The 12240-nt window shown below is 50.8% G+C and overlaps 2 protein-coding genes across 9 annotated transcripts in view; both read right to left on the bottom strand.

The window, feature by feature from the left end:
- Positions 1 to 12240, bottom strand: part of CRTC1 (CREB regulated transcription coactivator 1) — an 83739-nt gene that overhangs the window by 50150 nt on the left and 21349 nt on the right. The gene's annotated exons all lie outside the window — the stretch shown is intronic.
- On the bottom strand, positions 1233 to 1858 carry LOC125125484 (60S ribosomal protein L27a-like). The gene has a single exon (XM_047776563.1). The coding sequence runs from the start codon at positions 1810 to 1812 to the stop codon at positions 1291 to 1293; it is 522 nt and encodes a 173-aa protein (XP_047632519.1). The 5' UTR covers positions 1813 to 1858; the 3' UTR covers positions 1233 to 1290.

Consider the following 12240-nt stretch of genomic DNA (forward strand, 5'->3'; position numbering starts at 1 on the left):
AGGTGGCTGGGCAGGCAGATGTGGTGGGGAGACCACGAGAAAGTCAGGCCAGACAGGTGGCCGGGGCAGTCTGGAGGGGGCCTGAGTGCAGGGCTGGGGAGCAGCCCAGAGTCTCACGGCTTCCCCTTTCCCTCTACCCCTTGTCACTTCCGTGAGCAAATCCCAGCAGCTCCACCTCCAGGGCTCTTGTGCAGCCCCCTCCCTGGTCCCAACCTATGTCACCTTGCACCAGGACACCAGCACAACCTCCTCCCCAACCCCCCTGTACCCAAATTCCTCACCACACACCAATGCCAGTAACACCTTCCTTCCCTTTCTTAAATTCAAATCGTGTCACGCTCCTGTTTTAAACACACCAGTAGGTTGCCATCCTATTTAAAATCAAAGCCGACCCAGGTTTGGTGGTTCCTGAACAAGTTAAAAAGTGGTGCCGTGGGATGTAACAGTTCCACTCCTCCGTACACACCCCAATGAAACGCCAACCTAAAGCCACACCCACACTTGCACACACGTGTTCACGGCAGCCAAAAAAGTGGAAACAACCCAAAAGTCCATTGATGGGGAAAAGGATAAACCAAACATGGTCCATCCACACAATGGAATATTACTCAGCCATAAAAGTAATGAAGCACTGACAGGCTACATTGTGGGTAAACCTTGAAAACACTATGCTAAGTGAAAGCAGTCAGACACCAAAGGCCACATGATTCCATTTATATGAAATATCCAGAACAGGTAAACTGAGCCACAACGGGAAGCGTGGCTTTCTGTCTCCTAGAGACAGAAAGCAGATCTCTGGTTGCCAGAGGCGGGGGGAGAGCGCTGGGGAGTGACTGCTCACGGGGCTGGGGTTTCCTTTTAGGGTGATAGGAATACTTCAGAACCAGAGAGTGGTGGTGGTTGCACAATATTATGAATATCTGAAATGCCATTCAATTGTTCACTTTACTTATTTAACTTCTGTCCCGACTTGTTAACATTTTTTTTTCTTTTTTTGTCTTTTGTCTTTTTAGGGCCGCACCCACAGCATATGGAGGTTCCCAGGCTCGGGGTCTAATCGGAGCTATAGCTGCCAGCCTACACCACAGGCACAGCAATGCCAGATCCGAGCCGCATCTGTAACCTATACCACAGCTCACAGCAATGCCGGAGGCCAGATCCTTAACTCACTGAGCAAGGCCAGGGATTGAACCCACAACCTCGTAGTTCCTAGTCAGATTCGTTTCTGCTGTGCCATGATGGGAACTCCCCCACTTGTTAACATTTATTGAAATCTCCCACCACGTGGCTTCAAGCTACCAGGACACAGGCCCCACTCACACCACTCACACCCTTAACCTTCTCTTCAGCTCTTCTGCTGAAGAACTTGGCCTTCACGATGACAGATTGCTTTGGGAGCTTTCCCTTCCCCAGACTTTTGTAGCAGCCCAATAGGACCACATCAATGACAGGAGCAGCTCCAGTCTTGTTCTTGGCAGCATTTAACTGTGTCTGCTCACTGACCAAGGTCCACAAGTTATCAAAGTTGACAGTTGGGCAGAAGCTCTGGTTCCTCTTTAAGTGGTAATGCCTCAAACCAATTTTCCCAAAGTATCCTGGGTGATATTTGCTGAAGCTGATTCTGTGGTGGTGCATGCCACCAGCATTACCGGGGCCTCCTGAGTGCTTCTGGTGTTTGCCAATGCTACCATGGTCGTGGCTCACATGGCCCCTAAGTTTCCAGGTCTTCCTGAGTCTGGGTGACATGTTGGCAGTCACAATGAAAGAGCAATTGTTCCCTGTTTTTTTCTTTTTACAGCGGCACCTGGCCATATGGAAGTTCCTGGGCCAAAAGTCAAATCAGCACTGCAGCTGAGGCTTATACCACAGTCATAGCAACACTGGACCTGGGCCACATCTGCAATCTATGTCACAGCTTGTGGCAATGCCGGATCCTTAACCCACTGAGCAAGGCCAGGGATTGAACCCACATCTTCACAGAGACATCAGGTCCTTAACCCACTGAGCCACAACTCCCAACTGTCCACTTTAAGTGGTTAATTTCATGTTATGTGAAATCCACTGCAATAATCCATCAATCCATGAAAATTGCACCGACCCTGTCATGGGGGCCAGTGGTGCTGTGCCATCTTCTCCCTTGCTCCCTGCCCTGACATTCAGGTCTTCTTCCTGCTCTCTCCCCTAGATGGCTGAGTCCCTCTCCCCTCAGAACCTCTGTTTCTACCAGCCCCTCCTCCTGCCCAAGCTCCCCCCACCTCTGTGAACAGCTGCACCCCAACCTGAGGGGTCACATACCAAGCCCCCTCCTCCGAGGAGCCTTGCCTCACCACAAAGCCCTGATCTGCACTGTTCCCTGCCCAACACTCGACCCTGCCTCCTCCCCTGAGCCCAGGAGGGCAGGAGCAGCACCTGCAGGCCTCCGAGCCACCTAGGGTCGAATGGGCCTGTGGATGAGGAGGGGGACTCCTGGCCCTTTGGCTCTGCAAGGCCCCAGTGTGAGGTTGCAACCCTGATCCTCTTCATGGTCCACCCAGAAGACTGGACCAGGCCCCAGGGCTGCACTGTACCCCGAGGGCCACCACCCAGAGGCTAGTAAACAGGAGGAGCCCTCCCCTTGGCTCCTGACTGAAGTCCACTTAGACTCTGACTCCCAAATCTACCACCCTCTTCTCAGTCCCCATCTCACGCTTTGTCAGGATACCCTTGAAGCCCCCCCAAATTCATGACTTCCAGCCCAGCAACCATTATCCTCACAGAGAGGCTAACATCGCAAGCAAGATTTGTACACACCTCACTCACACGTGTGTGCACAGAGGCAGACATGCATGTCTGGGCACACACCCTCACACAAATGCTCACACACCCAGTACTGAATGCATACACATGCATGCATACCCATCCACACATATGTGTGCTCACTCACTGGTGCACACTGACATATGTGCACCCTCCACCCCTCCCACCTGGGACTGCATCTCCCAGAGACATCCCCCTCATCTCACTCCCACATCTGCTCCAGCACCCGGCCCTCCCACTCCCAGCTGTCACCTTCTCCCATCTCTTCTATCCACATGCGGGCCCAAGCCCCACCACCCCTGGCCCCACAAATGCAGGAGCTTCCTGCCTGGGGCCCCAAATCAACTCTGCAGTGCCCAATCCTCTCTGCAGGGGGCAGCCGGAGTCATGTCAAATTGCCCACCTGAACAGAGAGGTCCTAGAACTGGAGCACCTTTCCTCCCCTGGCCCTCTGACCCTTAACTCCACCAGCAGCCTCTCCCAGCGCATGAGCCCTCCTCTTGCACACTTGCCTCTGCCCCCAGCCATGCATGAACTAGCACCACCTCCAACAATGATGCTCAAACCCAGGTCCTGCTCCTTGGACTTCAGGACCCAGGAGGGGGGCCGTGGGCTTTGTGCACACAGTGGAATCCCCAGAGGTGGCTGCGAGCTCCCAGGCTTCTCCCTGACTGCAGGCCCAGCCCTTGGTGTCATCTCCCCTCAGTGACCTCCCCCCCTACTTCAGTCTCATGGCTGCACACACACCCCAAGCTACAAGTGCAAGGATGCCGGTGCAGCTGCAAACAGCAGCAAACCAGAAGCAACAGCAGGAAGGAATAGCAGCCATGGCAAATTCGACCACGGAACATAATATGGCAGTGAGCAGGGCAGGAAGGGCAGGTGTACTCACCCCCCAGCTGAGGCCAAATCAGAGAAACTCCAGCCCTGGGGGTTCCTCTGCATACAAGAAAGTACAGATGAAAACAAAGGTGTGATGCCAGTGCACTGAGAGTCATGGTGAAGAGGGAGGGCAGACCTGTCCCAGGAGGGTCACCTTAGCAGGTGTCATCAAGTTAAGATGAGGTGATGCTGGAGTGGGGGTGGGCCCTAATCCAATGACAGGCATTCTCAAAAGAGGAAAAGACAGGTAGGAGAAGGAGATGTGAAAACAGAACATGGAGACTGGAATGCTGTGACCACAAGCCAGGGAATGCCTGATGCCCCCAGAAGCTGGAAGAGGCAAAGAACGATCCTCCTGTACAGTCCAAAGAAGGAAACAACCATGGCAACGTCTTGATTTTGGATGTTCTCCAAAACCAAATTTTGGCCTCCAGAACTATGAGAGAATAAATTCCTATTGTTTTAAGCCACTAGGTTTGTGGTCATTTGTTGTGGCAGCCCAGGAAACTAATAAACATAGTGCCTGAATGGTCCGTGAAGACTCCCAAGGGCACCCCTTCAAGCTCCGCTTCCATCTGGGTACAGTGGCACCAGAGCCCAGTGGCAGCAGGAAGAGCCCTGGAAAGGTGCTGAGGGAAGCATGGAGGTGCAGGCATGCAGCCAGATGGTGGAGGCCCCTGAGGTCATCACCACCCCTCTGAATCCCTAACCCACCATCCTGAAATACGAAAGCTCTGCAGAGACCCTTCTGGTGAGTGTGGTACAGGCGTGCCAGCAGCATCATGGCCAGTGGATGGGAGACTACTCCTGTTTGTTCACAGAGCATCAGTTCTGCTGCAAACAAGTTCCAGGTTCATACTGTGAGGCTGCGCAGACCCCACTGGGGGTACCCCCTAAGGTCTGCAGGCGCACTGTGCCCTCTTCCTAGAAATGGAGCCAATGTGATTCCTGCTGTTTCTGGGGCACCCTTGACCTCCTGCTTCTCAGTCTCCCTGGGTGTGTATGGCTTGCCTGGTATCACAGTGGAGGGATTGTGCAGACCCCAGTGAGCACTGCCACTGCGCTGCCTCTCGGTGGTCCTAGGTGTGAGGGGAGGAGGCCAGCATTGGCTTCTCACAGGAGGCATGTGGCTGCTATTTTCCGGGGTGGGGGTGGGGGGTTCAGACATGTAGGCTGAGCCACCAGGATAGGGGATGGACTGAGTGGGGACAGGGCACAGCTGGGCAGGGACTCACTGGTAGCCACTGCACAGGTGTCCAGGGGCACCTCCTTGGACATGCAGTTACGTGTGCATAAAGGGGTTCCCTGCTCTGGCCCACGCCCTGCGCTCAGTGCCTGGGCGGTGATTGTGTAACATCCCTGGGCCTTCACTTTTTTGCATATAAATGGAACATTCCAGATGGACCAGGGCAGGAGTCCCAGTCTGCATCAAGCCCCCACACATTGAGCTAGGAGCAATCAGCAGTGAGCCCTACAGTCACAGAGCTGCGTGCAAACAACACAAACCTCAATAATACAAAATAAAACATGCCTAATAAAATGGAGAATAAGTGGGGAGGGGAGGCGGAGTGCCCATAAGTGGGCGACAAGCCCCAGCTCCCAAGCTGGGATGCCACAGAGAACATGGAAAGGGTGGTTTTGCAAAACCAGCTGGCTCTTGGAAGGTGGTCTGGTGGGTCCTCAAAAAGGGAAACATAAAATTACCACATGACCCAGCAATTCCACTCCTAGGTATAGACCCCAAGAACAGAGCTCAGGTGTTCAAACAAAAACTTGACACCCATGTGAGCAGCTTGATCACAACTGTCAAAAGGTGGAAACAGCACACATGTCCATTGACAGATGAATGGATAAACAAACTCGGTCCATCTATACAAAGGAATATTACTCAGCCATAAAAATGGATGAGGCACTGAGACACGCTACGACACAGGTAAACCTCGAAAACATCATGCTATGTTACTAGCAGAAAAACAGATACATGGGTCAAAGGAACAGAATTGAGAGCCTAAACATGAACCCTCCCATATATGAACAATTAATTTACAATAAAAGAGCAAAGAACAACAGTGAAAAGATAGTCTCTTTCATGAAGGGTACTGGGAAAAACGGACGGCGACATGCAAAAGAAAAAAAAATGAAACTAGATCGCTATCTCATATCATATACAAAAATCAACTCAAAATGAATTAAAGACTTTGAGTTCCCGTCGTGGCGCAGTGGTTACCGAATCTGACTAGGAACCATGAGGTTGCGGGTTCGGTCCCTGCCCTTGCTCAGTGGGTTAACGATCCGGCATTGCCGTGAGCTGTGGTGTAGGTTGCAGACGCGGCTCGGATCCTGCGTTGCTGTGGCTCTGGCGTAGGCCGGTGGCTACAGCTCCGATTGGACCCCTAGCCTGGGAACCTCCATATGCCACGAGAGTGGCCCAAGAAATAGCAAAAAGACAAAAAAAAAAAAAATGAATTAAAGACTTGAATGTAAAACCTGAAACCATAAAACTCCTAGAAGGAAACATAGGCAATACACCCTACGACATGAGTCTTAGCAATATCTTTCTATACAGAAATATCTTTCTCAGCAAAATCTTTCTAACACCTCTATACAGGCAAGAAAAACCAAAGAAAAAATAAACAAATAGGACTACATCAAACTAAAAATGTTCTGCACAGCAAAGGAAGCCATCAACAAAATGAAAAGACAACCTACTAAGTGGGAGAAGATATTTGCAAACAAGGATCTGATAAGGGGCTGTTATCCAAAATATATAAAGAACTCACACAACACAACAACCACCAATTGAAGAATGGGTAGGGGAGCAGAATAGATATTTCTCTAAAGAGGTCATACGGATGGCTGACAGGCTGTGAAAAGATGTTCAATATTACTAATTATTGGGGAAATGCAAAATCACAATAAGATATCACCTCACACCTGTTAGAATGGTTATTATCAAAAAAGTAAGAAATCCAAGTGTTGATGAGAACATGGCGAAAAGGGAACCCTCATGCTCAGTTGGTGGGAATGTAAACTGTTGGAGCCATTATGGAAAACAGTATGGAGGTTCCTAAAAAAAAATTAAGACCAGAACTAACATATAATCCAAATATTCCACTTCTGGGTATTTACCCAAAAACTATGAAAACATTAATTCAAAAATACATATGCAGGAAGTAAAGTGGGTTAATAATCCAGTGTTGTCTCTATGGCAGTGCTGGTTCAATCCCTGGCCCAGCACAATGGGTTAAGGATCCAGTGTTGCCACAACTGTGGTGTGGGTTGCAGCCGCAGTTCGGATTCAATCCCTGGCCTGGGAACCTCCCTGTGCTGTGGGCGTGGTCAAAAAAGAAAAAACAAAAACAAAAAAATATTTTTTTTTGTCTTTTTTTTGCTATTTCTTGGGCCGCTCCCGCGGCGTATGGAGGTTCCCAGGCTAGGGGTCGAATCGGAGCTGTAGCCACCCGCCTACGCCAGAGCCACAGCAACATGGGATCCGAGCCGCGTCTGCAACCTACACCACAGCTCACGGAAGCGCCGGATCCTTAACCCACTGAGCAAGGGCAGGAACTGAACCCACAACCTCATGGTTCCTAGTTGGATTCGTTAACCACTGCGCCACGACGGGAAATCCCTTTTTTATTAATTTTTTTTTTGTCTTTTACAAAAATATATATTCAATACGACTGAACACTTTGTTGGACATTTGAAACTAACATAATATTGTAAATCAACTACAATATACGTATGTACCCGTATGTTCAGCACAGCATTATTCACATCAGCCAAAATAGCAGAAACAGCCTAAGTGCCCATCAACAAATGAGTGAGTAAAAAAGATATGGTGTGTGTAATACAATGGAATACTATTTGGCCACAAAATAAGAATGAAATTTTGTCACTTGCAACAACAATGGATGGACCTTGAAGATATTACAAGTGAATTTAAGTCAGATGGAGAAAGACAAATCCTGTATGATTTCATTTGTATGTGAAATAAAAAACAAACAACAAAAACAAATAAATGACCAAACCAGACCAAACGAAACAAACATGTATGTACAGAGAACAGAGTAATGGTTACCAGAGGGGAAGGAGCCGGGGGGCAGCAGTGAAACGGGTAAAGGAGATAAACTGTCAGATGGCAACTAAATTTTTGCAACCAGATTTTTGACAGAGAGCACACTCTAGGGTACGCAGACACAGAAATATAATGTTGTACATGTTAAACTTGTATTATAAACCAATGTTACTTCAATACAAAATAAATTAAAAAGAAAACATGACAAAAGCCAGACACAAAAGGCCACATGTTGCATGATCCCATTTATATGAAATGTCCAGAACAGGCAAATCCACAGAGACAGAAAGCAGAGTAGTGGTTGCCAGGGGCTGGGGGAGGGGGATGGGGAGTGACTGCTCATGGGGATGGGGTCTCCCAGGGAACTAGAGAAAGGTGGCAATTGCACAACCTTGTGAATGTAGGAAATGCCTCTCAACCGTGCACTTTAAAGTGGTAAATTTAATGTTATATGAATTTTACCACAATAAAACAATATGTGAGAGAAATGAAAAGTACAACCCCCCTCCAATAAAAGAAAAGTATTCCCAAGGTTCTGGCCAAGGGCAAAGTACAGGTAAGCATGGAGGTGAGAGGCAGGTGAGGCCCAGAGTGACCTGTCAGAGACCCTGCCTGCGGGACAACAGCATGGGTGGGGGGATAGTTACCAGGGACTATGTCCCTGCCTTCAGAGCAGTGTCATCTCTCTGGGAAGCCACCACAGCCCCATGCATGCAAGCAGAAGAGGAATGCGGACTGCTGACTGGACCATGAGGCTTCTCAGCCACAGCACGTCCCCTCTCCAGGCAGCCCAGGAATGGGTCAACCTGCCAGGCACTCATCCCAAGAGTGGTACAGCCACCCACAAACTGCCAAGCCACAGGGCCTTGGGGTCCATCAGCCCACGTCAGTGCCTGCAACCCAACAGGCAGGAGCACTGCAGCCGCAGCTGTGGTCTTTCTGAGGTCTAAGAAGCATTTCAAAAAATGCAAACTAGTGGCCAACTTTTAATTTTTTTTTTTTAAATTAACTTAAACATCAGAATTGCTGGCTCCCCCTCAAACACTAAAAGTGCCAACAACTTGGGGCCTAGATTCCTCACTGGTGATTTATTATCAGCCAGCACAGGGCCACATTCCCCACACCGAGACACGGGGGCAGCATGGGTCCCCTCATGCCCCATGTGCGAGTCTGGGGTCCAAGAGGGTTGGCCAGCTTAAAGTCACCCAGCTGGCTGCAGATCCAGGGCCGCCAAGCCCAGCTTGTCCCCACTGCCCCTCACTCCAGCTCAGCAGCTGTGTGGACTGACCCAAGGCCTGGAGGGAGGAAGCCCCCACCCTGCCCCCAGAAGCAAGCCAACTGGGATAAGAAGGTACAGAGCTAGGATGCTACATGTGGGCCAAGGGAGGTCCAGAATGCAGGTCTCACCCTGAGCCAAAACCCCAAGGAAATCCACTGCTGCCTGTTCCGCATTTACCCATTAGCAACCCCAGCCAGAGTGGACACCCCAACACCAAGGGACCCGCAAAGCCCCAGGGAGAAGACAGTGGCGAAGGCAAGGGGTCAGGAACAAGGCCCTGCTCAAGGGCCGGGGGTTCCTGGGGCAGAGCCCACACTACACCCCCAGTCAGAGCCCTGACCTGAGAAAAGAGCTCAACACCACCCAGGAGCCCCACCACCCACACTGGCTCCTGTCTTCACCATCCAGCAATCCCAGAAAATCCTGCATGTTTGGCCCAGCCAGCAGGATCTACCAGGCATTGCCCAGGACCAGCAGGAGGCCTGAGCAGGCAGATGGAGGCCCGAGGGTGCTGGAAAGGAGGATGGCAGAGAAACCGGCAGGGCCGGGGACAAGCTCACCCACAAGCACAAAGAGGTTCTGGGGCACTCCAGGCACCAGGCTGGTGAAGGCTGAGGATTTCCGAGTGAGAGGGGCTGTGCAGAAAACAAGCAGGAAATGGGGTTGGGGGTACAGGAACAGGTGGTCAAGGAGGTGATACTGGAGCTGGGAAGAGCACTCCAGGCAGGAGGCCCAGTAAGTGCAAAGGCCCTCAGGTCAAAGTGAGCCTGACAGGGGCATGGTCAGTGGGGAGGGGAACAAGGGGGCAGGCCAGGCCTCCCACAAATGAGCAAGGAGTGTGGGGGAGGAGGGCTCAGAGTTTCATGGGATCTCACTGAGTGTGATGAGAAGCCACTATGTGTTATTAAAGCCAGTGATCTGAGGCAGAGTCCTCCTGCTGGGAGGAGCCACACAGAGGAAGCAGCATTGGGCAGGCAAAGGGGGAGCAGATGATTGGTCCACAGCACGCGGCAGGTGGGGATTAGACCCCTAACCCGGCCACCTTCCAGGATGGGGCCCAATGTGACATCTGGACAGATAAGTGGCTGTGTAGGCACAAGGACAACCACCTAGGGCAAATGAGACCTGGAGACTCATCTGTCCCAAGGACCAAGTGTTCTCAGGTCACAACCATGCAGCCCCCACTGCTCCCGAAGCAACTGTAGCCCCGGCACCTCCAAGTACCACTCAGGCTCAGAGCAGGCGCTGGTCAGACATCTGTCAACTGGGAGTGCCTCTCTAGCCTGGTGTCCATGGCTCCTTTTGTAAGGGGCCCCCCTTCCTCCCTGTTACTGTGCTCCTCCTCCAGCGTCCACCCTGTGGTCCCTTCCCAGCGCCCTTCAACACGGCTCTCTAAGGACTCAGGCCTCTGGTGCTTCTCACACGTCACCCTTTCCGGAGAGGCCCTGGATGCCAAGTCAGCCGGCAACTTCAGCACACCACCTGGCCCTGTGCTCAGAACACTCGCCGAGATGCTCACAGGAACCTCCTCCACCTCGGCAGCCCCTCACCAGGCTTGTGTCCTCCCAAATCCTCCACTCCACATCCCCGCTCCACACCCCCGCTCCTCCTGGCCCTACCAAACAACACCACAATCTTCCCTGTGTGGCAGCCAGAAACCCAGGGGTGGCCCTGTTCCTCCCTCAGATCTCCCCACTGTGGCCGGCCTAGAGGTCACCTCTCTGCCACAGCTCCTGAACCCCTAGACCCCACACCTCCTGCTTCTGGTCTCTCCATTCCCATAGCCAATCTTTCAAGTTCTTCCTAAAACTCAAAAGCTGATGCTAGATCTCCCCCTCCCCTCCTTATTTTTTTTATTTTTATTTTTTGTCTTTTTTTCCTTTTAGGGCCACACCCACAGCATATGGAGGGTCCCAGCCTAGGGGTCGAATCGGAACTACAGCTGCCGGCCTACACCACAGCCACAGCAACGTGGGTCTGCGACCCACGGCAATGCTGCATCCTTAACCCACTGAGCGAGGCCAGGGATCGAACCCACAACCTCATGGTTCCTAGCCAGATTCGTTAACCACGGGGCCTTGATGGGAACTCCTCCCCTTTCCCACCTTAAAAGCCAGCTTGGCTCTCAAGGCTCTTGTGGATCTGGCTCCCACCTACCTCTCTCCAATTTAGCCACCGGCCCCCGACCCAGATTCCCCTCACCCCAAAGTCATGCCCCAGACAGTCCCGTTCCCAGCCTGTGTACCTCAGGACATTCTGTTCCTCCTCCACCCAAAGACACAGTCCCTCCCTACCCCCCTCCAATCTCAGCACAGAGCTCTCCTCCAGAGAGCCCTCTTGGCGTGGCCCCACACTCCAGTAGTCTCTTCTCTCCAAGTCACCAGTGCAGGGCACCAACTGTGCGCAGGTACAGTCCTAAGGACTGTTAACCCCCTCCACAGAGCATCTGAGGAGCGGGCGGTGATGGGGAGATTGACAGGAGCCAGTTATGTGCTTTCCCAAGGTAACGCAGCTCGGAGGAGGGGAACAGAACTTCATACTGTTAAGACGGCAATAATACCCAAAGCAACCCACAGTCAGTGCAGTCCCTATCAAAGTCCCGAAAACATTTTTGGCAGAAATAGAAAAATCCACTGTAAAATTCATAAGGAATCTCAAGGGATCCCAAATAGCCAAGACCATCTTTAAAAAGAAGAACACAGTTGGAGGACTCACACGTCCTGATTTCTAAACTTAATACAAAGTTCTAACAATCAAGACAGTGTGGTACTGACATAAAGACATACACACCAATGGAACAGAGCAGAGAGCCCAGAAATAAACTCTCGCATATACGGTCAAATGGTTTTTGAGAAGGGTGCCAAGATCATTCAATAACGAAAGGGCAGTCTTTTCAACAAATGGTGCTGGGAAAACTGGATCTCTACATGCAAAAGACTGAAGCTGGACCAATATCTTATATCATATACAGAAAATTAACTCAACATGGATCCAGACCTAAAGCTAAAACTATGAAACTATAACTATAGAACTAAAACTATAAAAGCTAAGACTATAAAACTCAGAAGAAAACAGAGGAAAAGCCTCATAACATTAGATTTGGCAACGACTTCTTGGCTATGACACCAAAAGCACAGTCAACAAAAGAAAAAATATATATAAATTGGACTCTGTCAAAATTGAAAACATTTGCGTATCAAAGGAT

The sequence above is a fragment of the Phacochoerus africanus genome, chromosome 4, assembly GCF_016906955.1.
Source record: "Phacochoerus africanus isolate WHEZ1 chromosome 4, ROS_Pafr_v1, whole genome shotgun sequence".
Classification (NCBI taxonomy): Eukaryota; Metazoa; Chordata; class Mammalia; order Artiodactyla; family Suidae; genus Phacochoerus; species Phacochoerus africanus.

Excerpts from the sequence above, each read along its gene's own strand:
- LOC125125484 (XM_047776563.1), bottom strand. The coding sequence starts at position 1,812 with ATGGCCAGGTGCCGCTGTAAAAAGAAAAAAACAGGGAACAATTGCTCT.